A 27,679-nucleotide genomic window follows, 5' to 3' on the forward strand; every position below is an offset into this window, starting at 1 on the left:
GTGCCCAGCTGCACAGGTTGTACAGCCCTGCTTTCCGAAAGAAAGAGTTTTTGGCCTTTCAGGATGGTTTCGAATTTGGTGTGGGTAATTACTACTGTCTGCTGGTTTAGGACTATTTTACATTCTTGCTTGCATTGACTGTCCTTTTTTATGAAACTGCTGTGTGAATAAGTGATGCTGTGATCAATTCTCATGCCGATTCAGATTCTGTTGTGTTCAATGGTGGATGTGATGGTTTTACTTCAAAGCATGCACAGAGGAAGAATTTACTAAAAACTCTTATGTTATCAGTTAGAATTCCAGAAACCTGCTTTGGCATCAGGAAATTCCCTTTTGGTACCTACTAGTCCTATAGCTGTTAGAAAGCAGTTCCCCCAACTTTTTCTTAAGTCTTGGCTGTAGTTTTGGTATATCCTGAGACCCTCTGGAACAGAAAGCAATATGTATATGTGTTGCTTACCCTTTCTGTTTCTCGCTAGGTTTCAGGGCAACTCACTTCTTGAATTCTAGCCATGGATTTCAGAATCCATTAAACCTGGTTTTACTTCTTCAAATTAATTCAACACAGATGACTATTGTTCTGGCTATAATTTTGAGGATGTCAAATATCTCATTTGTTTCTGAAAATGGCACATTTGGCTTTTTAGTTCCTAATTGTGTTCAAAGTTCAGTGGAGTCAGGGGGTCTTTTTGCAAGTTTGTTTCCTGTGCCAGTTACAACATTATTGCAACTTTCAGGGGAAAAGAGCCCAAACCAAGCTGTGGGTATGCTGCATGACTGCAGAAGGTTGTGTGATAACAAAAATAGCCTCATTCTCTAGGCAGACCCTAGTCCAACTGTTTCAATGATATCATCACTGAAATCTTTATCACTACTTGGCAAATATTATCCACCCATACCAGTCTTTAAGATATTCTCTTTTGGTAGCAACCTGTTTCTGGTACTGTTTTTCAGATACTGGTTTCAAAATGCATGCAGTAACTAGAAAACAAACTGTATGTCTGATGACTGTATTATGACTTATGAACAATGTGAGACTAATTTTTCACTACCGCTTCTGACTGTAAATAATATCTGTACAAAGCTGTAGCTAGCAGCATTACCCTGAATAACTTAAAGTTTATGTACAGCTGTCTGCTGTAAACCAGAGTTTTCCGCCTTTCTTCTTACCATAGCTCCTGATGTTTGTGTATTTTTCTTATTGCTAGTAAGTCTATTTGCTATTCTATAATTCCTCTTTTTAAAGATCCAGAAATAAAAGTATATTAATAAAAGTTGTTTCCAGTACTGATTGGGTTCTCACCCTTCTTTTATAAGTTGCTCAAAACCAAGGCAGTATCAATGAGAAAACTATATTTATAATCATACCAGGAAACAGTTTTATGGTTAGGTGGTAGCCAATATGCAGCAGAACATAAACAGGCATTCTATTCATAAAAGCACAATTAAATCAGAAGATATAAAAAGATCAGTTAAAAATTTTCAAAGCTAAACGTCACTAGTAAGCTTTTAAGTAATGTAAGAACAAGCTTGTTAGGGAATTGTTTCAGCAAACTGAAATTTTTCAGTCAGTTGAAACTATTTTATTTCCTCCTCCTTCCCAACCCTTTAACTTTGTGTGTGGTTAGAACAGGTAAAAGCTGCATGTGTAACTCATCTCTTCAAGGCAGAGTACAAGGGATAGTGCAGAAATAGAGTGGGAGAGGTGCAAGGAGTAAGGCAGTAACTTCTATAGCAGTTGGAGTCATTGCTGAAGGTTTCTCCCTTTACTGACTGTATATGGGAGCTTGATAAGAACTGCTGCTTGGCTTAACCTGTTCTTTCATTGTTGATGCCACTGGCCTGGCCATTGTGGAATTGTATGGAAAGTGTATTTTTCATTAGTGAATTTTCTTTAAAAAAGATAAGGAGAGAAAGATTTTGTAGTCTCCATGTACAAAAACTAGGAGAAAATGTAAAAAATCCACTCTTATATATGCGGTTTGGAAGTTACTGACTCTTTGTACAAGATCTCACTATGGCGGTTTTGTCAGACATTCTCCTTTTAGAGAAATCAGATTTTTAAGAATAATGACAATTAGTAACATGCATTTCAGAGTGCCATCTCCCAGGCAGGATGAGTTTTAATAATAAACAATATTCAATGCATTTGTTAGGTTTGAATGCTAAAGAGAGTAGTGTTACAATGACCATCAAATGATACAGTAAATTGTCTATGAGGAATACAATAGACATATCAAGTGCATTAATGTCTGTACTGAACAGATCAGAAACCCACACCGAGAGTGCTGATTTAAGGTTCTTAAACATATTAATGTGAACAGTGAATTAGGAAGGGGCAATCAAAAAACCAGTAAGGCCTATATTGTATGAAGTATATTAATATAAACTACATATTTTTGTCTTGCATGAAGTGTAATAATGTGAATACAAATGTAAAATCTTAATCAGTGATGTGATCAGCTTAATTGGGTAAAAGGCAGTATCTCACAACATAAACAGAAAATGTCCTATACTGTTTAGCTTCTGCACATTAAGAGTTTTTTTAACCTCTATGTTACATAGAATGCATTTCCACAACAAATTACAGAAATTTAATGTCACAGAATGTTTTCCTCTTGTACAGTTGGGAGCCAAGTAACAGTTGTGTAACACATCCATTGCAGATGATCTTCATAACTAGGTGAAACTTTTGAATTTCACCGGTATTGGACCTTAACATGCACGCGGAGTCAGCATTGGAGTCCACCTTCCCTGTCAGAACATAAAGCTCAGGATGAAGTTTCTCAGTGCTATGACACTTATTGTTTATTTTTGCATTAATTCTTTGATAATAATTTGTCGCATACATAAAGAAAAAATTCAAGTTGTTTTTCATATTGATTGAGATTGAAAATAGCTTCAATTTCCCTTTCTTTCCTTATGCCAGCCAAAGCATTCGCATATATCCGTGAGTGTCATTATTTTTGGCCATTCCAAGGCAGGAGTGAAAGAGTGAAAGACATGTCCCATCAGTCAACAATACATCCTTTTGTGAGGGGATGAGAGATGGTGGTACCACTTGATGGCAAAATACTTTTCCTGCTCCCATTTCATTATCCCAAGGAGAGAAACACTGTATTGCTCTTTATACTATGTATGTATTCTCAATATTGCCAGTGAGAAAAACTAAGAATCCATGAGAGTAGACTGAAGTTTAAACATATATGTGTGGGTGTGTATGCATGAACACATGTACACATCTGTGTTCTTACATATAAAATCAAACATAGGCTTTTTCTTCTTTTAATATGAACCTTGCATCTTCTAGTTACTATAATGATAGCTTGATTAATTTAAACTTGGCTAAAGCTTCACTCAAGTTAGTCTGGCTTGAATGAGAGATGTTGTGCTTCAAAGTAGTTGTGCTTGGATAAACAGCAGAGAAGTTCAGTCATGTCTCATTACCAGCTTCAGAGCTGGCTGCATGGTTGTACACTGGCTTTATGCCACACTCACTTTTGAGCCAACTAAAATCAAGAAACCATTTTCTCTTCGGAAATTTCCCTTCCATGTAGTACTTTAGATTGTTCCTGCTGGAGGAAATAAGCAGAGAAGGGAAAGATTGCCACTGCTTGAGGAATTACTAGCATTCATCCCGCTTGCCTGATCTTAGATCAAAAAACAATAACTGAGGAAGAAAGGAAAAACAAAAATTTACTGTTTGCATTTTTTTATTATATGGGTATACCAAGTTCTGTCAAATAAAGAAGTAAATATTTCAGAAGCTATGTAATGTTTTCATCCACACAAAAAACCATGGCGAAACAGTGCAAGAGAATGCATAAAATTAAGGTGAAGTCTTTCAGTTCTTAGGCACTGCAGATCGCAATATCCAGGTGAGGGGTGGTAAGATAGGAAAAAGTAATGGATATGGAAAAAAATTGTTTAAAATGAGAGACAGAGAAATATAAAAGGAAGTGAATTAAAAAGGGAGAGAGACCTAAAGAGCTACTAGAGGGAATAAAGACATGCAGGAATAGTGTATGAAGTGACATTTACTGGGAGATGAGAAGATGACTGCATTGGCAGAACACTGTTCAGGATGATCCCACAGGCCTACAGTGCTCTGTACACCTATGGTCCTTGCTGATGGGATGGTTCTCAGCTGGGAAACCCTGACAGCATAACAGAGATGTTGGGAAATGTGCTTGGTCAGGTGGGTTCCTATTCTTTCAGCTAATGCTGTCTGGTGCACTGTTTATACCTGCACTGGTAAATAATACCAGGGGCGCTGGATGAGGCAGCTCTGTTAGACTAGTAAGCAGGGAAAAACACTCTTTATATCTCTGCCCTCTTTTTGATCCTGGAAAGTGAGTAGAGGTTTCTCCAGATATACCAAAGACAGACCTCTCAGGTAAAGTGTACTGCTTTTATAGTTACTTTTCTGATTATAGTGGCCACGTTTTTTGCTAAATCCCTTGAAGATAAAAGCAGCAATTTCCAAAAGAAATCCAAAGAGAATAGTACCAAACCACTGTTTTCTAAATCAATAGATATTCCAAAATTTTTGTTTATTTGTTTTGTTAGTTGAGATGTCTAGAATACTTTTACTCCTTCAAACATTGGGAAGAGAAACTTGGCAGTTTATTTCCAAAAGAAAAAAAAACTGTGTTCATTCAGAAAAGAGACTAGAGTAACCACAGTAAGAAATTCCTAGTGTACTGTCTCACATGAAAAGAAATTAAAAAGTAACACTGTTGAAATAGCAATGTACACCAAGTATAGACCTAAATACTTTGGTTTGTAAATGCTTGTTATTATTACCTATAAAAGGCCATGATGCTATGTAATCTCAAATTCACTAATACGGCTTTTGCATGTGAGGCTTCCACAGAAAAATGGGTTTCTTGGCTCTCTTTGCATAAGGTTGCTAGTTACACTGCTGAGATAAGTCTTAGTTGCTGTTTCATAGCAATACTTCAACTTATGCCTGAATTTCACATCAGAGAAAGTATATCAAATACATTTATCTTAGAATAAGTGAATACAGGCCAAAATAATAGTATGTGTTTTCTTAAACGTAGGTTTCTAGATATACAATTCAGCATGTGTATAAAACATACCCCACTGAATAGCTCAGCTGCTTTGTTCAGTTCCTGTTTTTCCTGGAAATAGTAGCAAACCCTTCATCTGGCTCAGAGACAATGAATTGTTAATGCAGGCTGTACTGCAAAGTCACAATCAGCAAGGTGAGAGTTAAGTAAAAATCTCTTTAGCAGAAACATATGCAAGGACAGGACTGCTCTGTGGGGATATTGCTTATCCAGGTGATGCTGGTTGTAGTTCAGTAGCAGCTTAAATTTCCAGATACTAGTAAAAGAAACTAGCTTTCAGACACTTTTCGGATGGATAGCTAGGGACTAAGTATATCGCTTGTTAGTTTTCATATTCTTTTAAAAAATTGCTCTATCATAGATCCTTAAGACTTTTTTTCACCTTTTGCCTCAGTTTCAGCTCACATTAGATCCTGTGATCAGCTTTGGGTGCACTTTGATCTTGTATTATTGTTCTGTGACTCTGCTAATACCGTTGTTAGCTGGTGTATAAATCTATCTATAGTTATTTATTAATATTTTCATTATACTTACTATGGTTCTGTGGTCTTTTTCAGTGTACCTTGAGGATAGTTTTGTGAAATCTGGAGTATTCAACGTGTCAGAGCTTGTGAGGGTGTCAAGAAGTAAGTTAACATTTGTGTTTAATTGTTTCCAAAGCCTCCTATAATCAAGTGAAGGTTTCTTCCTTGAACTTTTTTCTCCACAAGACATAAGATGCATAGGAAATACCTCTAACAGTGCACAATTTTGATATATTTTACCACAGTATTACAGCCCATCTTGCACATGTTTGTAATAAAACAAATAGGTCTTCTATCTCTTTGATATTTAAAGATGGAATCAATTTATTATATCTCCTTCTGCACACCTAGTGGTCTGACGTTTCAATAAAATTACCATATGTAGCAAAACCTTCCATTGTTAGACTTAACAGTTTTTTAAGGATGCCCTACACGTCCTTGGGACATTGCTAAAAGATCAAATTATTCCTTTAGGGTTTTTGTTTTTAATTTGCAACTGTCAAAAATCACAGTATGGATATAAAGGATGATCAACAATGTGTGAAATATTTGTATTTCTTTTAGTCTTAGCATTGGCTGTAACTGAATTTCTAATTACATTGTCTTGTTTTGCCATCAGAGATGTTACACACATGAACATGTAAAAATCTTCATAAATATTAAATATAAAAGTACAGGTGAAATTTTGACTGCAGAATGAAAAACCAAAAAGAATAGAAGTTTTCTTTTGTTGACATCTAACAGTTGTTATAATAGTATAGCATAAAACATGTCCACATTTTCATTTTGCATTGCTTCCTGACCCTTTCTTTTCTCCCTTTACTATCAACACTATTAAAGTATTTCTCTCAAGAGTTCATTAGGAAGTAAAGAAGAATAGTTGAAAGTTGTAGAAGTGTAAAAGTGTCCACAGTGATTGTAAAGACTGAATGGTCCAGAAAAATCACTTTTCTGGTGAGGTGAGGACAAAGTAAAAGAGGCTTCCAAAATTTCAAAAATGTCTGTCCATATTTTGCACGGGTGTTAACTCATGCAGGGTCAGGGTCCTTGAAGAATTTAATTAACTTTCTGAGGCTTCAGAGTCATGGGTTATTTAATTTTCTGTGGTCAGAAATGAATATTCAACAACTAAAATTTTGTTAAATCCTTCAGCAAAACAGTGAGCATTGCAATCCTGCAGTGCTAAGACATATCCTTTCTTGTGCCTGCCGAAGATATGGTTTTGCTGCTTTAGAAGGCTGAGGATGTGTGAATTACAGCTTTCTTTTTGTTGTCAGGTGGTTAAGTACATTTTAAAGTATAGGGCCATTCAGGTTAAAAAAGAAACAATATTGTAATTGTTCTTTGAAACTGTGCATTATGGGGCTGTTATACATGATATACTTCTAATAATAAGCATTAAAGGATGTGGTTTCTGTGGGATTTCTTACCATGCATTTGTTTAACCTCAAGCCACAACAGAGTTGTACTTAAACTGTCAGGAAAAATACAAACCTTCAAATACATTACACAGCGTGCAATTATTCTTTTAAGTGCCAAAGGTAGTTAAAATGCACAATGCAAAGACAATGAACAAACGTAAATACACTACAATATGTAATACATAATTTATTCTTGAATTAACAGAGTCTGTGTGGTACACAGACCCTATAAGGAGGTGAAGGTAACACTGACTGTGGGTATTTGCATATAGGTGTACATTTGCAAAGCAGAATACGTGGCAAAAAAAAAACGGCAGAAAAACAGGCTGTCAACACAGCAGGTTATTTTTAATACAGCAGAGTTAACATTAAGGAAAAGGGATTAGTGTTTATCCAAGTTTCTTATTTACATTTTTTCAGTTCTTTAATAAATTATACTAGCTGCCCTCATACACCCAGCCTCATTCATTATAGCGCTTGAGGTTTGTATTATCTTTTCCATATTGGTGATTCCATGTTATCTCTTATAAAATAAATGTATTCTGTCTTCACAGCTGCTAAGTTAGTACTACAGAAAACAATTCACTTTTTAGTTACATAATCATTGATGCAACTTGTCTGTACTTGGTTTCCACAAGAGGCAGAAAATTAGGTACATGTAGTAACATCCTGATATTTTTCCAAGTGTTAAAAAAGAAAAGATAGCTAAAAAGATAGAAGATTATCTCTGACTTCTTATGATGATGTGTTTTTCAGCACCCATAACCCAAGGAAGTGGAGTAAACTTCCCAATTGGAGAGCTTCCCAGCCAGCCGTATTACCATGATATGAATTCTGGTGTAAACCTACAGAGGTCCTTGTCCTCTCCACCAAGCAGGTAAAAACTTGAAATAAGTGCTAATGTGAACCATGTTTAATAGTGTGGGACAAACAATTCACAAATCCTGTCAACAGCCAACTGCTTTGTTTATTTCCTCTCATTTTGTGAGGCTAGCTACTTCTGTATGTCGCGATAATCTCTGTACAGACTTGTAAATTATAAATTTTGTCATTTGAAATATCGCCATTGTTGCCTGTCATCTTGCATGACATTGAAGATGGTGGAAGCTTTTCCCAGGGTTTGAAGTGCCCACTAAATCGTTTTGCCAGGAGGACAGCTGCACATCCCAAAAGTGCTGCTGAGCTGCAGGAAGGTCTAGCACTTGGGAGCATGCTGGTGCTGCTCAGAGTGGTTGCGGGCACAAGGACAGTCCTTCAGGGCTCCCTCTTGGACCTCCGTCTTGCAAGATATGTTTGGACAGATACTGTTTCCTCTAGATAAGGTCTTAGGACGGTATATAAAGACAAGATGTTTTCATCCATAACAGCCCAGCTCATGCAACTATGTTTCGTGCCTCGATTTTTCAGGCAGCATTTCCCAACGGCGTGGAAAGAAGGAGGAGCATGTGAGATAGTTACAGGTTAATTTTTCTCAAGAGTCTCCCTTAGCTGCTACAGACGATTTAATCTGAGGGACTGACTTGCCCCTTTTTCAACATGCTCCCTTCTCCCATCTCTGAGAAAACGTCTCATGTCTTCCCTTGGGAGCAGCTCATGGGCCCATGAATATAGGGCTGTGCCCTCCTCTTGACTACCAGATCATGCAGTGTCTGACAGACCCCTTGGTTTTCTGAAACTGCCTGCTATACCGTGAAATCACGAGCACTACAGGAGCTGTCATTGCCCCACATTTCTGCACCCCAGTCAGTCAGGAAGTGTCTGTGCAGTGGGACAGGATTTAATAGGACTATCAGGGTGCTGAGGTATTCTTCCACCAGCACTTGATTCTTCTGAGTTATTTTGCTCATGTTCCCGTATTTCATTCTATCATATTTTCAGCTCGGCAGTATACCAAATGCATTTTAGAAATTGATGGATTAATTAGCATAGATGGATTAATTATCATACTGTAGCAAAGAAGTTATAGCAGTAGTAGTCGCAGTAGCAGTAGTAGCAGTAGTAGTAGCAGCAGTAATAATAATAACAACAACAACAACAACAACAACAATTAGTACCACACCATTAAAACCTTATTCTTGTTTTCTTTGGCAGTCAGTGTAACAGGTTCAGTATATATTGCTATGAGGAAACTTCACTTTCCTTCACTGTTTTGAAGTTCTGCCTCATTTTATATGGTGTGACTTGAAATATGGGCCTTTTGTTGTTTTTAATTAAACTAGTCAAAAATGAAAACTGTTTGTTTCAAACTAGCCCACTTTGAAAAGTTTGGGAGTTTGACCTGATGAAATGCAGTAAAGTATATTTTTTCCTTATTAACACCTTCATGAAAGTTCCTGTTCTACCTTGGCCTTATTGGTAATACTTTCCAGTGGCTTGCTTCACTTCATGGTTCTTACATAGAGTTTAGTACCTTCATGACACAATCTGTCTTTGGTAGGCTACAGGAACTGGTTTATTGGTTGTTCCATGAAATGCTGTGGACTGTTATGTTACCCATTCATGCAATCTTTGAAATATCTAGTCATGTGAACAACACAAGTGCATACCTGCATCATGTATTATTAACATTGCCTGTGCAAGTTAATGTAGGTTGTAATATCCAGATTTTTTTGAGTTTTTTCTTGGCTTTGGTAGTTTATATACCACTACTAGATGAATATTATATTCACTGACAAATCTCACAATTCTTCCACAGCAAAAGACCCAAAACTATCTCCATAGATGAAAATATGGAGCCAAGCCCCACAGGAGACTTCTATCCTTCTCCAAATTCACCAGCTGCAGGAAGTAGGACATGGCATGAAAGAGATCAAGGTGAGTAGCATGGAGTTATTTTACCTTGAATTATGCTCAAATATAGCCATTTCACTGCTGCAATAAAATGATGGCTTTTTAGAAGAATCTTTTTTTCTGCGTGTAATATGTATTTACTGGTTTTGTAAATGTATTTAAAACCAACAGGATATTGTATAAACAATCACCATAAACAACATTATTATTATTTATACCACAGTATAATATGAATATGAATATGAATATGAATATGAATATTGCTACTACTACTAATGTTTTTTCTATCTGGTGATAGCATTATTATTTGAAAAGATATGTGACAAATGAGGTGCTTGATATTGTCTATGCCATGATCATCCCAGTAGAATTTGGAGTATGATTTCTAAATCATAAGATTGCACCATTTCTTTATTACCATGGCATGGACTTTTAGTCTCTACCTTGTGCCTCAGATTAGATCCAATAGGCTCTTTCTGAAGAGCCTGCATGTAGCTCTGTGGGACTCTATCTGAGGGGATTGGTAAGTAGTGGCATGTTCTGGGTTATCCAAAGCAACAAACATGCTTACTGTGGAGAATTAGAGTGAAATTAATCAAGAGTCAAAAGAGTGAAATCAACTGTCATAAATCTCTCTCATGTTATCTTGATGCTTTATAAACCTAGGTGCCAGTGCAGTCTTTTCCCTCCCCTTTGTTGTGTGAGAGTGTGTTTAAACTCATATATTTAAACAGTGTTGGTTAATGGATCCTGTGGCTGAGGTTCTTTAGCTGTCTGGAGGGATTATGACATGTAAAGCATGGTACGTAAAAGGGAAATAGTTAAAAAGACATGCAATTCCTTCCTTTGTGAATCTTTCAGTATTTGTCCTTAGTTTTCACATCGACTACAGATCATTGTTCTCAGTTCTTCAGCAACTGAGTGACCCTTTTTATATTGTTTTAAAGCTTCTTAAAAAAACAAAAACAAAAACAAAAACAGAAAAACAACCCAAAAACCCAACAAAAAAACCCCAACAAAAACAACAACAACAAACCAACCAAAAAACAACCCAACTCTTTTTTTCCTCCCTGCTAAGTTTCCTATTTCATCTCCATGTGCAAGGAAATATCTGACTGGTATTTCTTTTAGTTGCCAAACTTTCACATTTCCATTATAGTGGGTCTCATTTTAGTCTACTTTCGCCTACCTTTTTATCTGTGTTCTTACCATTAGGCTGTTCTTCTCACTTAGTGTTAACAAGTTTTTTCTTCATAATTTCTTTGGTATGTCATTTCTTAGGGAGCTTCTGATACTTATTTTTGACTATTTGAAGCATTCACTTTTGTGTTTTTTAAAAAGAGACTTGCCCGTGGTTTTGCATAATCTTATTTAAGAACAGTATAAATAGCAGATCTGCCATCCAGAATCTTCCTCCTTATGCAAAATATTTTTCTCTGTGAATGCTACTTGTTTTGCCATGAAACTTTATTAAAGTTCTTCGTGAAAGACTGGATCATACCTCAAATAATTTTTTTACTTTCTAGATAAATTATTTTTTAGAGTTGTAAGGAAGTCATGTATCCCCATTTGTGAAATGTAGTTTTGTGCTGCTGAGTGAGCTGTAGGGGCTTCTGGGAAGTGCTCTGCTAAATAGACTCCTGAGTGCAAGTCCTGCTGACAGAGCCTTTCTCAAGAGATCTTTATAGTATCTCAACTGCATTTTAGGTTTCAAATCATTCTGCTTGCAAAAATTTTCCATGAACACTGGATTTGTTTATGTTTGTATGAACTTCACGTTACAGTTATCAGTAGTGAACAATGTTATGATTTAAATTGCTTGAGTGTATTTACAATGAACCTTTACTTAATTTCTGTGTCATTAGGTAGCTAGAATTCTGGAGTGAATAGCTTTTAATATGTTCCATAAAACAGGGAACTCCAATATGAGGAAGATAAAAGATAGACTTAAATCAGTGTGTTTTGCTTCCTGGAGTTTGCATCCCTCCCTGAATGTCCTGTCCTCCAACACTAATGGGCTTAGTGAAATTTTACCAGATTCCTGTCAGAGAGATAGCCTTTAAGTCACTATTACAGACTTTCTTTTTTCCATCCTTAAGATATTCCATTCCTGCAGAGGCACAGATACAGCACTGTCCAGTGCAAAAAACATTGTACTGGGGGAAATAGAAGCCTTTTGCCTCTAAAAAGTTGTGTTTGCCTCTGATCACTTTCTGAGATTATTGTGCTGCTGCAGAAATACCATAAGTAGTAACTGATAAGCGATGACTACCCTTGGTGCCTGGTCTCAGTGGGAAGGGGTGTAGGGCAGCTCCTGGCATATTTGTTCTGCTGCTAGTTTGTTAGATGCTTGATATCATCTTCATGGCCCTGATTTCATCTCTCTGGTGACCAGTGGTATGATCCAAAGGAGTGACAGAATAGGTTAAATATTAGAAAAAGGTTTTTCATGCAAAGACTGGTTGGAACAGGCTCCTCAGGGAAGTGGACCCAGCTCCAATCCGACAGAATTCAAGAAGCATTTGGACAGTGCTCACACGCATATGTTTTGCTGGACTGCTCTGTGCAGACCCAGGAGTAGGGCTATGGTGATCCTTCGTTGGTCCTTTCCAGCTCTGGATATTTATGGTGATTCAATTACCTATATGTGTCCGGTTAAAAGCTCCTTTCAGATGCAGATATTGTATCATGATATCGTATTTATGAAAATCTATTTTCTGCTTCCATATACCTGCAAACATAAAGATAATACAAGTAAATTTTTGAGGTGGTTTCTATGCCAGAGATCTCACTTGTGTTATTTCCCTTTTACCTATGTAAATCTGTGTGCAATATGAGGTTTGGATAAATGAAAAAGAAATAAGACCTTTGGGATCACGTTTGTGTTTATCCAGTATCAAGAAGGAATTACCATGTAGCTACATCAGATTGCTTCTTCAGGCGGTATCCACAGGTCATCAGCACCAAAAATGCAAATCATTTCACACTACCCACAAATAAGTATGTCTCTGGATATCGTGTTTATGGGTAAATATCTTCTCTACCACGCAAATGCAATTTTAACTTTTCTAAGAGAGACAACATCAGGAATAGTGTTGACACTAAAATATATCGTTGTTAATTTCAGTTTAATTGTCTCAGTTTTGGACTTGACAGAGAGAGATTTTTAACTTCTGAAATGAAATAAGTTTAGTTTCTTCATCACCATATCTAAATGTAAAATATTTTCATAGAAACTGAAATTACATAATTTTGAAAGGCTCTTTTATCATTAAGGCTTTTCACATCTTTATTTAACTATTTCTAAAGTAACAGAAATATCATGAGTGGTAGTTTGGAACTGGATAGTTGCGAGAAAACAATAACATCTGAAACACATTTGAATAAAATATTTAGGATTTTCCTAGGTGTCTGAGGGGCATTCTAACAGTTTTGATAGACAGAATGAGACAGAAATTAATGGGCAACACAGAAATATACTGAAATTAAAAATAGGACAAAGGAAAATTTTGCAGTAGGGTGAAATGAGTTAGATCAACCTTCCATTGCTTTGAAAAAAAAATCATAGTTTAGTATGTAAGAAGAGTTTAGGAGAGGAGTGATTTTGTTGTATTCATGATAGGTTTTATAACTTCTCTGTGCAGGCATGCATCATGAGGTTCAGGGACATGAATATAGGAGTACTTGTGGTGTCGCCAGGATGTAGCATTTGTGGAAGTAAGAAAAAGAAATCTAGCCTAGTTACAGTAAAATATTGCTCATACCAGACTCTGCTTTCAGTTGTAAAACTCCAGACTGTCCTTTTGCTGTTAACTGTCATCCTGTCATAGTACTTCCAAAAATGTTTTGATAAGATTTCCAGATGTTGTGCTTTATAGTCTGTTTTGGGGGAGCTGTCTCTTTGAAGTTGTAACTCTGGGCAGAAATAAGCAGGCGTACCCTAAAAATAGTAACTTTATAGATGGCATACACTTGGTAAGAAAAAAGTCCATAAAGAGTTATGTTACCAATCTGATAAAAAAATATTAACCCTCTCTAATTAACCAAAATTAACATGAAAAATAAGCTTTAATATTTTTATTTGTTGAATTTGGATTATTGATCCCTATGGAAAAAAAAATCTTATTAAGCCATGATACTGTCCTGGAGATTTGCTCCACTGGCTTGCAAAAATGTTTTTAACTATTTTAAAAATATATATAACCACAAGAGTATATGTAACTCTTTCAAAAACAGATTAAAAAATACTGAGGAATGACAGTGTTGTTTTTCGTTTGGAGACATCCAGTCAATGTGGGAAGATTCTGTAGTTTTTGCCATTATTTTTTGTTGTGTTAAAATCCTAAAAATGTGCTTCTATTTGTGTGATTTTTTGAAACAGGTCTGAGGTTTTCTGGTAGTGGAAGTAGGCAGTTTTATAACTGCATAGATTTCTCCCAAGACTTTTGCCATTAGCATTTCAAGTAACTAACTGTCCTCCAAAAGTCATACAGACCAAGAAAGGGAAAAGTCATCTCTGAGAATGCTGCATTACTTAGAAGTTGAACCCTAACATGACAATTGGGATTTCGACTGCTGTGTCTTCTGTCAGATATTGTACAAGTTATTTTTTCTCTCTTGTGGCTTGTTTCTTCCAAAAGGATTCCTGAATAACTTCAATAATGTCTGGATCATGTCTTAAATCTCTATCAATTAGAAATACCTTTATGTCTAATAACTAATTTACTGTAGATCTCTCCCAGTCTTCCTTTCCCCAGGTTGCTGTTACTGAATTCTTCACTATGTTTCCATATCAAACAAAATTTTAAGTTCCTGCACTAGTAAGATTTTGTGAGATAGACGTAGGTTTCTGCCTGAGTAAAACTGATGAGTGTTTGAGCAATTTAGAAATTTTACACAGTGAAAAAAAAAAATTCCCTCACAAAATATGGAAGAGGAAGTTACTAAAAATTTAAAATGTCTCTAGTGACTAGTGCAGTGGCTAAAGGATCTTTAGGATTAATAGGCTAATAACTGTTGGTGAACATCTTGATTTACTAACTGGCAAGTAAATTAGATGCTTTTTTTCTTAACTTGTAAGGAAACAGAAGTATCAGAAAAGAGAAGGACAGTGTGGATATCTGTGGCCTCCTTTTTGAAAGCTGGCTTAAGAAAGTTCATTAACATAATTTCAGACAACTTCCGTATTTGTCCTTGAGATCTGTTTTACTGTTATAGTGTTACAACACTGCGTACATTGGAAATAAATATAACAGTTGTCATCAATGCACACTGTTCATGACAAAAGTGGAGAGATTCATGTGGATTTCCATAGTAGTCAGGTGTCTGGAAATACTGAATATCAATATACAATGAACTGAATTTTAATTTTACAGTTTCTTCATCATGTTCATTCTCTTACACCTCACCCACCTCTACCAACAGTCAAGAGCCAAGATGCCATCATTCCATTAAAACTGAAACAGCTGGACCGCCTTCACCTGTTGCTTGGCCAGCATCTGTTGGACCCTCCACTTCTCAGGTCCCGACACCCTTTGTTGGATACTCCTCTTCTGGACACTTGTCCCCTTTTTCTTTCTCCCCAGCCACTGGAAACTCCTTCCCCATTGGGGTCCTTCCTGATCACTGTTTCTTTCTTGGGTCTTCTTCTCATGAACTGTCAAGGATGGATGTTCTCATTTCTGAAGTGAGGGAACTAAAAGAGGAAGTAGTTAATGTAGTCCAGGAGTTGAGAACAGTAACAGAGCACCTTGGCTTTTTGATATCCTCTGTTGGACAGGGTAAAGGATTTTTTCCAGCTCCTGGTGCTCCGTCTGAGGGCTAATACTTTAAAAACACACTCCCCATCTAAGAGATCAATTCAGTTTGCAAAGGTTTACCTTGATGAATATCTGCTAAATGCCATTCTATGTTTTTGACTTAGTCTGAATTCTCAAAATCATCCATGTCAAAGGATATTTGAAAGAAATTTCTGTCTTATTAGTAGCTTGTTGCTCTACCTTTGTATATTTTTATTTCAAAATACTTTTTAAACAATGTATACACACGCATACACATACATTTCATATCTCTGTATCTCTATATAATACATATAACTTCATGTGTTTTTGACTAGCATGATAGGATTATTTTCAGCACTGTAATCAAATACTACCACTTGATAAATTTTCATAACTTCACATTTGTAAAACGAGAGATACATTTCACCAAGACTAACTTCTCAAAGTGTATTTCCAGAGTAATCTCTTAGACATGGCTTCTATGAGCCTGTTGGCTGCTGTGCCTCTGAAAATGGCATCATGGTAACAAACAGCCTTAACAAGGAAGAGTTACTTGAAGGCCCTATTTGAGTCCTCCTTGTTCCTCCTCATTGCAGAAAAAAGATGTTGGCAGAGTTCAGTGCATGAACTTTGTCTGCTTCTTAAAAATAATGCCAAATGTTGGGATAGTTTAAACAAATCCAAGATCAATAGGGAATTGGTTTGCTTTTGTTTTCTATAGTGGCAATTTTGCAAGAAAAGCTGCTGGTACCTGGAATAAGTCAAACATTATTTTTATGAAGATGAAAAACCCTTAAAGCTGGAAAGGCACTAAGTATAGAAAAATAGGTGAAGGATCTCCCAAATGCTTATTTAATGAAAATACAGAGAAAGAAAAACATACTATGAACAGGATGGCAAAAATGTTACCTTAGAATGAGTAAGTTGCTTGTACATCAAGAAAATTGACATCCTGCATTATTGAGAGTGATAAGTTTATGCTGTCTTCAAAAAACAAAGCAACAAAGATTATATCTGTTTTTCTGTATTTAAAATCAATTTAGACAAATTTGCAACTGTTCATAAGTATCTTCCAGTATTCAGAATAGCAGATGAGGAAGTTTTTCTTTTGGGCAGAGACCTGACTTTTCCTTCACCCCATGAACACTTAGGTTTCAACTGAATGAAGAGTGTTTAGAAATATAAAAAGAAGAACAAATATAGTTGGAGATGCAATAGGAAGCATACAAAAAAGGTTTGCTTTTTTTTTGTGTTCCTGGAAATATCTGTTATTTGCTCAATAAAGTCACTGTAAAAAAATCTCATTACAGATTCTTTGTCTTTTGTTTTGACAAATATATTGTGGAAAGACCTATTACTTAATGTTTTCTATATGTGATTAGTGAGGTGAATACACTCAAGGTCTCCATATTGATCAATGAAAGATGTTAGTGCAAAAAGAATTTTTCTTGTATTCATGGCCATTATCCTGTGATGAATTTTGTATCATGGCAACATCCTGTTATCTGGATGGTAGACATCCTTTGATTGAAATGAGTGATAAAATGAAGTCTTAATGCAAGGTTTGTCCCAGGAGATATTATGTGTAATTTTCTTATTCCAATTTTGCTGAATAAGAGATTTAGTACTTTGAAATGGATCACTTCTTTTAAGAACTTGAAGGGTATGTGTAAGTCTGCATAATTTAACATATGTGGTGCAGAATGTCTTAATTTATGGAAAGAAGAGGTATTGTCCTTTTTTGGGCACCTCTCTTCATTCACAGATTCTGTGCTTCTGTGTTTATAAATAGATGTATTTGAAAAGGTACTTTTTACTACTTTTACACAATCTGTATCAAACTTGATCAAAGTAGTATATTTCAGTTTGACTTAATGATTTTTAAAACCATTCTCCAGATGGATCAACAATTAATGTGGCACAACTCTTAAAATATTTCTGTTACCATTTGAGACTATAATAGTAATAAAGAGATTTCATAATCGGAGTGCTTCTAAATCAACAAATTCCATTGCATTTTTTTATCTCAAATAGCCTTTAAATCTTATTGCATTAGAAACTGAAAATACTTTTGTGACTTTGGCAGTTATGATTACAGTATTGATTTTACTTTCTGGCCAAGGTCCTTGGAGTCTCAGTCTTAATGAAATGTTACAGCTGTACATTTTTCCTTGAAGTCTGGATGACTTTCTGTAGGATAACTTAATAAATGACTAAAATGTACTCCAAAATCTTTATAACTTTTTTTGTTTTTAGGAACATTTTTCTCATTCTTCCACAATGCTCTTCTATCACAGCTGTGTACACAAATCACACCTCTTAAAAGTGATTCGTAGAAGATGAAATGGCCCACCCTATTTCTGAAGTGTAAAGATAAACGAAAAAGTACTCAAGTACCTGAAATACCCTGGAGCTGCTTAAGGGTTTTTTAATGGCAGTGGCTTTTTTAGTGATGGTATTTATATTTGTTCTAGCAACACAGTATTTTTGGTCTGATGCCTTTTACCTCTATTTCCAAAGTCATCCCCATTACTTGCCGTGCCTACTCCATGTTTAATAGGCAGCCCCCCACTGAGCTCTGTGTTAGTCCCGAGTACTTCCCATACAACATCTGATGGGCTGTGTTGATACAGAAGTGGCTGGATGAACTGAGTCTGCAGTTGTAGGAAGATGTGAGACAGGAGAGGCTACAGAGGTGCAGCTGGTCCCTGTGGGTCACTGTGAAGTGGGTGGAGATATTCTCACCTCCTTCCATCAGCAGTATTCCAGATCCCAGTGATTTCCATGATGGCATCTGCAGCTTGGGGGGTCTCACAGCCAGACAGTGTTTCTGGTATGAGATGAGGATGAGGAAAGGTGGGGAAGGCTGGGGAGCTTTATCTAGAAGGTCAGTGCATGGGAAAAAAAGGTATATTTCTCCTCTCAGGAAGCAGTGCAGCTATAGTAACATAGTCATGCTGATTATAAACCTCCCCTGGGTGTTTTACTGTTACTTCCTGGTGAGAAGTGGTGAGGTGTGTTTAAAAGATGAGAATGAAGAATTGCTGCCCACAGCCTTTACAGGACAGTGTTTCAGCCTAATCTTCGTGGGAATAGCTGTAAGTTTACATAGACCTACATCTCTTCAGTATGGCAGTTAATTACCTGCATGTAATATGATCTTGTCAAACAATAATTGTGGGTTTAGGTCTGTATGTCCTGTCCTATAGGTGGACATATTTTTAAATTATTTTGGGATGGGGAAAGTTTTGGTGTCCACATATTCAATATTAATTTGATCTGACCATCACAGCTTTGGTCATCCCCCATTTTGTAAATAGCGTTCTGTTAAAATTGAGAAAAAAAAAATTGGGGAAATGTGTATGCAGGTTTCCCAATTACTTTAGTTTAAATGTCCATGCACTAGATTATACTTTCCAAAAGCTAGTACATATAATTTTAACAGGAACTGTACTGAGTTTTGCTTTCTGTCCATAACAAGTAGGTAGGATAGTCAGTAATGCAATGGAAAATTTCTGTTGTCCAATTTTATACAGTCACAAACACCAGCAAAGAGTGTCCTACATTCATTCATACAGGGACTTGTCTGGGTTTTCCACCCTGCCTCCCTCCATCCTCCCCCCCCCCGTATGCTGGGAGGTGTAAGGGCAGGTAGGTAAAACCCTTCTGTCTCTTGTCCAAACCCCTTTCTGCTGAGGTAAAGAAAACCTTCAAGGTAAACCCAGCCCACAGAATGTTACTGTTAGCAATGGAGTACAGCATTCTGCAAGTTCATGTAGTTAAGGATGAGAAGAATTGCATGTCTGCTCCATCTAAAGGGTTCTGACTTTTGTGTTTCAGTTGTCTGGAATTTCTTGTATCACTTTCTTCTCTTATGTGTATTAATACTTAGAGAGCAAAGCAAAATAAAATAGTGTAATTAATTATATGACTAATGAAAAACTAAATAATTCAATTGCTATTGCAATTAATTTACTCATTTTGCTGTAGTTTTTCTGAATTACAGTATTGTTTTAGTGTTTTTCTTGACAGCTTACAATACTGAAAATGACATTGGTAGAAATTCTAGTCTAGTTTCTCTTCTTAGGTTTTAAATACAAATCTCAAAAGATGATACACTGAAATGGTTTATCTGTTGTGAAATGGCATAATAGCACAACAGAGCATTTGATTAGCCTTGGGCATGGTTCCTGATGGGAAAACAGGTGTCACCGTCTGGTAGACTGGATTGTGTAATATCAGAGGTGTGCCTGTGAAAATAACATTGGCACTAAGTAGGCTGATTTGAAAATGGAAGGTTATCAAGTCTTCATACACTGAAATATTCTAATCTAGTATAAAATTTTCATATGTAAAATGGTTTTCCACACTTGATGCAGAAGTAAAACTGAGATCAGTTTTTAAAATGTGAGGTAAAACAGATCAGTCTTTTGAATGTGAATTGAACAGCGCTTTCCAAACCTTGACACTGGTCCTAAAGTTCAGAACACTCTCAGCTGCTAAGCAGTATGCATGCAGCTGCATGACCGCGTTGTTTCTCACAAAAGTGAGTACAAAAACATTCACCTTGAGAATTGTTAAAACATGCCTCAGAAATCCATAGCATGGAATTGACCATGATTTTTTTGTTCTGTTTTATTTTGTTGATTTTTCATTCTGGAGAACCTCAATTACCAGAATTTTTCATGGAAGTAAATAAATTTTTAGGAGGCCTTATCTCTGGTCCAAGATAACACTTACAGTGAAGTGGAATGAGACACCAAAAAGTCAAGGATTAGGGCACAGATTTGTAAAAGGGACGAGGTAATTGCAGAGACTGGTTTCTGTCTTGTATAGAACAGGAACTCTAAGCCAGTCTTTGTTACAAACATCAAGTATCTTAGACACCCAGCTGTTCAGGCACATTTCTCTTTCTTTCATATTTATTCACATATCTGTATAAAAATATGTCCCTACTCTTTTTCTCCCTTTTGTGGAGAAGATAAATGAATTAAAATGTTTTTATTTTCATGCTTCTTAGTTTTCATCCAGCCCCAGTGACAAATCTTTGGGGCAGATGTAACAGTCTTTTTGCAATAAGGGAGAGGTGGTTGTGGTTTAAAGTCACTGAGCTGTCAGTATTCAGTATTAGGTGCCTTATTAAAATGCACAGTCGAGAAATACATAATGTTAAAGGAAATCATATTGAGCTATCGGAAAAATTGATGGTGCTGGCTTTGCCTGTGCAAAGTGGCTCTGTGCCTTCTTCACACGTGCAGGTGTAAAGCAAAATAAATTCTCCTGACCATCATGAGATTTCTTGTCATTATACAGACATCCAAAGTGAATTCAAAATTTTACTGAAGTTTTCGTGTGCTTCACACAAGAGTACCTATGGGATGAGGTGAAGACTGAGGGCAAGCCGGCTGTGATGTGTGTAGTGTATCCTGCCGCCAGAAATCATTCCAAGTACTGCCTCTGGGAAAGAGCAGTTCATTTAAAACTGTAGCATGGAAGGATGCCTCTTATAGCTTGACAGTAGTGCTATGGACTCCATGGTTCTTTGTCCTTCATGACAGTGATAAATACTGTAAGCTGAATATAGGTTTATCTTACTTTCTCTGGAGGTGATGCTACACTACTGTGTTGTAAATAAATCTTTACAGATTGTTGTTTGCAAGAGTGAACCTTGTAAAGAAAGGTTTGTGAAACCAAGCAGTAGAAAATATACGAATAAGAAGATTTATAGAATTAAAATATTGAAAGATATTTATTATTTGTTTATGGAATCTGCTAGCTCTTCTCATAAGCATTTCCCATAAGCAAGAAAGAGAAGGTGCTGTGCTGTGGTGGTGATCGAGAAAGTAGGTCAAGTGACCAGAAATGGGCAGGTGGATGTTTAAACTTGCCCTTGGTCACTGCTTGGTTCCAGCTCAGTTCTCCTTACAGGTGGCTTGCCAAGTGCTGCGTCAAGATGACACTCATCCAGGAGCTGCCTGGACAGCAAGCTGCTTTAGACGGAGCAAAGAGGGTCTTTACTTTGATGAGGAAATTGCCAAAACTCAAGTCTCATTAGTGTTTCCTAAGGTTCTTTGGAAGTGAACAACAGTTTAATTAAAGGCTGATGTAAACATGTTTCTGCACTTTCCCTGCAGCATTTTATCACATTAGAATTGATCAAAATTGTTGCCTTGGGCTGTCTTGAGCAGCTATACATCTGGAGCACCATTTGTGCAAGCTGCTGATGAACAGGCTACATATGCTATGTTTCACAGCTGCTCTTCTGCCCTCCTATGTAGGCAGGTTTACCTTGTTAGAAGATGAGATGTTCTAATTTTTTTTTATTTGCATAAGCCCTTTTTACTTTGATGTGATGCTTTAGAATGTATAACATGCTACCTGTTTGAGTGCCTGTGTGCTGTATCTCCAAAGTAATATGAGAATACAAACAACAGTGATTTGGAACAGCACTGAGAATTTAACATTTGAAGAACATTCTCAGCAGGACAGGACACTGTGTCTGATTAATTCTGACCTGAAAATGACTTTGTCCGAGTGTTTTTGACATCTTTCTGCTTTTCATCTGTATTTCAGATTATTTTTTCCAAAAGTCTGTTTTATTTTCATTCTCAAAGTAATAAGGATTGGAATCCCCTCCTGAAACTTAAAAACAAATAAATCCTTTTTCTGCAGCATTGTTGAAGAGATGAACTTTTCAGGGTATTCAGGCATTCATCAGATGTAGTAGTCAGGATCAAAGTGGAGGGGATGGTGGAGGGTCACAGGCAGAGTCTGCTCTGTGTCTAGTGCCAGTGCCTGTGCAGGGATTGACAGCAGGATGGGGCAGGGTGAAGGAGTGGACTCAGTTTCATATGTCCTGCTCTAAGTTCAGTTCAGAAAATATTGATCCAATTGGGTCTCAGTAAGACATTCACATTTTGCAGGCCAGTCTTAGCAGAATAGAGTAATAGAGTGTACCAATATTAAAAGGGTCAAAAATAATTTTAAAAATAACGTGGTCCATGTAAGAAAGTCAGCTGCAATGTGGCCCCTGTCCAGTAAAGTGCTTAAGGAATTACCTCTGCTTTGAACATGAGTTGAAAGAAGAAGTATTTGATTTGAAATTCCATTGATGTGTAATGGAATAAATTAAAATATTGATGTCCGTTCTACAAAAATATTGTAACTAAATTTGAAATAATTTGTTGCAAAGTCCAACAAATATTGATTAAATTAATTAATGTAAACTTTCAGAAAAAAACAATTAATTAAATTAATTAAATTAATTTAATTAATCTAATTAATTAATCAATTAATTAAATCAATTAATGTAAACTTTCAGAAAAAATCCAGTATTTTTGCTCTGGGGAACTTCAGTAAGCTTGGTAGAAATCATACATTTGTTCCTACCAGTCTGTTATCTTCACATAGTGAGGTCTAAAGAAATGTTTTTATTGATAGGGAAACTCAGAGGAAGAAGTGACAAGACCATCCTTGAGACTTGGAAAGTATGAGAATAGTTAAAGTATCCCTTGTTCTTAGGGAGATTACATTGTTTCATTATGGTTTTGGGAAGAGTAAGGGATAAGTTTTGAAGTAATAAAATAATAAATACCATAAACTGGCATGTGTATGGCAATTACCCTACACAGCTGAGTGTAGGTGTTGCATTAAGAAATGCAATAAAAATTAAGCGGCTGTTGAAGGAACAGATGATTTGGTGATGTTCTGAGGAGCTGAGGGATGTCTAGGGAAGTTCTAAAGGCATAAATTTCTTCACAGTTTCACTTGTCTGGTATGAAAGAAATGTAGTTTCTGTTTTGCAGGACAAGGACCTGGTAGGACATTATTTTTAATTCTCAAATTTGAAAGCAGTAATTTAAAATTAGTTTATTCACCATATGGGATTTGGATCATTATACCTTATTTGTGCAAGAACAACAGAAAGAAATATCTTCCGTCTACAAAATGATGTGTCCTGTGTAAGCTAATGTTACTGTTACATTGTTTTTTTATTGTAGATATGTCTTCTCCTACAATGAAGAAGCCTGAAAAGCCTTTGTTTAGTCCTACTTCTCCCCAGGATTCTTCATCAAGACTGAGCACTTTTCCCCAGCATCACCACCCAGGAATCCCAGGAGTTGCACACAGTGGTGAGGGTTATAGAGGAGGAAATAAAAACCTCCCTGTTCATTTGCTCTATTCTCCTTTCCTATAATCAGATTGTGATGCATTTTTGCAGACTTTCTTAGAGACCTAATCCAATTTATAATGCTGGTGAAAATAAAAATGGAAAAGGTTGGGATATCCTTGCAAGAGTGTTCATTTAGCTGTTCAGGTAATCTGACTGCTGGAACTCACTAAAAAGGGTTTAGGATTAGCCAGTGAATAAAATAAACTGTACAGTGCATAAAGAAACCGACAGAGGAAAAATCCTCCCTGTATTTCATCCTCTCACCTAAATCCCTTTTTTATTATTGTTGCTATGACTATATTGTATTTAAATACCAGAATGGCAGGATTTAATACACAAGAGAAGTCACAACCATGTTCACTATGGGACACAATGAAATAAGTACCAGTGCTTCTTTTGCATGCATGAGTCTAAAAAGTCCTGATTAAGTATTTTCCAACACCTGTTTTCTGAAATCATTAGTAAATCCATAGTAAAAATTCACTTGAAGTAAGGATGAGATATGTGAAATGTGACAGAATGCATGTTATCTTGAGGGTTTTTCAGTAATGACAGGGTAATTCCAGCATCATGGTCTGTTTAATTTTATAGGTGAGACTGACCCTGGTTTTCAGATGAGAACACAATCTTGAGAAGTGTCCCTTCAACATCTCATCATGTCTCCTTGACATAAACTACATATAAAAGTTTTAATTTCTTGAGCAGAGTTGAGTGACTAGAGTAAAACAGATTTGAAATCTTTGTTCTTTTTCTTCACATGCAGTTTTGCTTTGTGAAGTTTCTGTTTTATTTTTCCTCCATGATTTCAAGTGGCTCCCTTTAAACTCATCTATAAGGACTATTTTCCCCTTAACATCCACTTATTTTTATTACAATGAATGGTCCTGGACTCATTCTGGTCACTCTGAGGTTTCCACTACTAGCAGATACTCAAGCATATAGAGGTGATGGGTGAAATGTAAGGGACAGATTTCACTTTATTTGTGTTTGTTTTTCGTAGCTCTGACATGCCAGAGCAGTAATTAGTACTTTGTTTAAACTGAACTTGGTGGAGCTGTCAGTAAAATGAACCTACTAAAAAAACCCAAACAAACACAAAAAACCCCAAAAAAACCCCAACCAACAAAAAAAAAAAGCCCCCCAAATCACTTAGGAGTATATCTTTATATTAAATTTAGAGTATAGTTTTATAATATGCATACTTGAGTGACAATCATAATCTATCTTGTGATCAGGTTAATTATTTACTTGCTGGGAACCCCATTTTAATCTTTGTAGCCTGTTCTATTATGCTGATGAGCAATGCCCAAAAATATAAGAAGTCCTTTAAAAACTAAGCTGAAGAAACCCAGATATGTGAAAGTTGGTCCAGAAGAGCAGTGTTCATGTGCTTGTGCTGATACAGTAGAGAACCATTGAACAGTGTATAAACAACCTAGCTTTAAAGATCTGATTTTGTATTTTTCCACTAATGAAAATGGAAACTCCCTGTCTCTTCTGCGTTTCCACTGAACTAAGTACCTCTTGTTGAATACACCAAGTGTGTGCTCTCTAGGTGTGTAGTAAGGGTGGAAAATGTGTTCTTGTGCAGTGTGATAGAAGAAAGTTCTACGCTTCCAGACTGACAACTGGGCACCAGAAGGACAAGCTGTACCTTCCTTGCACTGTGAAAACATTCTTAGTTTAGACACTACACACAGTCTTTAGGTAGAAAATTGTATGTTTGTTGGGGCTGGAAATAAAGAGAATGATAATAATAAAAATGGGTAGGATAGATAATTTTTATTAGTCAAAGATAATTTTATTGGGTGCATTGGATTCTCAGGTACTGAAGAAGCTGAACGTTCATTAACATTTTCATAAAGGTCAGCAAATATCTGTGGCAATATTAATGAGTAGATACTGTCCTGTCCCCAAATGAGGCGGATAGATTGCAATGCAGCGAGGAATCCTCGTTTCTTGGGGCTTGGTGATTTTCCTCAGTGTTGGAGCACCGTAAATAAAAGTGGGGGCTTTATTTAGTATTTGATTTGAGTTCTTTGGACTCCAGATGGGAAAATTGTATAATTGGAATAGCCTTTATTCTGGAGAATGACTCCTGTTTAAAAAAAAAAAAAAAACTATGATGGCATAACCCACAAAACCAAAACGAGATGCACTATTTCTGAATTTGAAACAGTTACACTTTTCATTTCCTGAGATAATGTGAGGGCATTAAGTTTTTCTGTAAAAATGCCATTAATCAGGAGTTCAATACATTGATTTATAACTGACTTTTTATTTTTTTTGCTGTAACACAGAGGTGAAGAATTTTAGAAGAAACAAGATGCGAAGTAATTTTAATTTTATTTTATCTTCTCCAGTCATCTCAACTAGAACTCCACCTCCACCTTCACCATTGCCATTTCCAGCACAAGCTATTCTCCCTCCTGCCCCATCTAGCTACTTCTCTCATCCAACGATCAGATATCCTCCCCACCTGAATCCTCAGGATACTCTGAAGAACTATGTACCTTCTTACGACCCGTCCAGCCCGCAGACCAGCCAGGTACTGTAAAATTATGTCAATAACTCCAAAATCAGTTCTGTGAGGAATATGCGTCTTTCAAGGCATCTAGACTGATGCCTAGCCTGTTCAGGTGTCAGAGAAATCTGGAGCTGCTATATAAGTGACAACTTATCCTGATTGAATCGAGGGTGCAGGTTAATCATATTTACTTGTTTTCTTCTGTCAAGTGTAAGAAAAATACTCTACTGAAAGCCCTGCCAGCAGCAACAGGGCAGGTCCTGGTCCTGCACCCCTCCTGCAGGTGGGGCCACCAGAGGCAAAGGTCCACTGCAAGGAGTGTGCTGGTACACACACATGACCAAGTACACACGTGGACATACAGGTATATTAATAGCCTGGCAATGAAAGTAAACTCTCGCCAGCTAGTACTTGCCCTGTTCCATAGGCACTGATATTTCTTTGCATAGTGAGAACAACACATACAAATTCTTTTTTCTTCCCTTTTAGAGCATGCTGTAGCAGATGTATTCCTGGCAACTGCATGGGTTCAAAGTTGTGTCTGATATTGGAAATTTACATGTTTTTCGTTAGTAAAGTCATTTGTGAAGGTCTCTGTGCAAAACTGCTTTCCATGATAGCATCAGCCCGCACAGTTACCATGTGATTTGCACTACAGCATAAACTGCAGTTGAGACTTGGTCTGTCAATACCTGGAGTATGTCCAATATCAGTGTAATGTAATCTTTGCTGCTCAGGCTGTTATTTTTTTGATGCCTTTCCTAAAAGGCTCTTGTGGAGCCCTGTTGCTTGTGCTTTAGCATGTTTTTTTGGAAGAGCCTTAGGTATGTAAACTGGAGACAGGTTTCCTTCTACTAAGAGTTAGGTTCCTTTGGAAGGACTTAGCAGGGATGAAGGGGTTGCTATGACAGTGTTTTGTTTTGGGCTTAGGTTGGTTTTTTTTCACCAGTAATGACAGGCCTTGCAGCATTCATTTTGGTTACAGCAGCCTTAGAACTTGAGACTGAATCAAACTTTCTCAGTTGAATAACAGATATGTATACTTTGGACTGTGCAGACTGTTCACGGTGACTATTGTCACCATGGGCTAATTTCCTGGTCCAGCTGCATGACTTCCTATATATTTAATTAACAAAAAAAAAAAAAAAAAGGAAAAAAGGAGAGCTTGTAAAATCAAAATTTACTTTGAAGAAAGAAATTCTAACTATGTGGGTTTTGCTTGTTACAGTATTACTGCAAATTAAACAAAAAACTGAACGCAGTATATGTTGACTTCAGAATAAAAATTGCTATCCGCACATGGATTAAAATTCTTTCAATCCTGTATAGCATTTTTTCTGAGACTCAGCTGGGAATGTTGCATGCAGG

At 36.6% G+C, this 27,679-nt stretch overlaps 1 protein-coding gene across 4 annotated transcripts in view; it reads left to right on the plus strand.

The window, feature by feature from the left end:
• NFIB (nuclear factor I B) overlaps positions 1-27,679 on the plus strand; it is a 167,922-nt gene that overhangs the window by 101,248 nt on the left and 38,995 nt on the right. For 2 of the 4 annotated variants that reach the window (XM_031056869.1, XM_014306952.2), the window contains exons 4-8: positions 5,654-5,722; positions 7,798-7,918; positions 9,737-9,855; positions 23,612-23,743; positions 26,148-26,337. In XM_031056869.1, coding sequence (XP_030912729.1) covers positions 5,654-5,722; positions 7,798-7,918; positions 9,737-9,855; positions 23,612-23,743; positions 26,148-26,337 — 631 coding nt within the window. The remainder of the gene's footprint in view (positions 1-5,653; positions 5,723-7,797; positions 7,919-9,736; positions 9,856-23,611; positions 23,744-26,147; positions 26,338-27,679) is intronic. The other 2 variants (XM_014306953.2, XM_014306954.2) reach the window with 1 other exon arrangement.

This window comes from Geospiza fortis, unplaced genomic scaffold, assembly GCF_000277835.1.
Source record: "Geospiza fortis unplaced genomic scaffold, GeoFor_1.0 scaffold12, whole genome shotgun sequence".
In the NCBI taxonomy this organism is placed as follows: Eukaryota; Metazoa; Chordata; class Aves; order Passeriformes; family Thraupidae; genus Geospiza; species Geospiza fortis.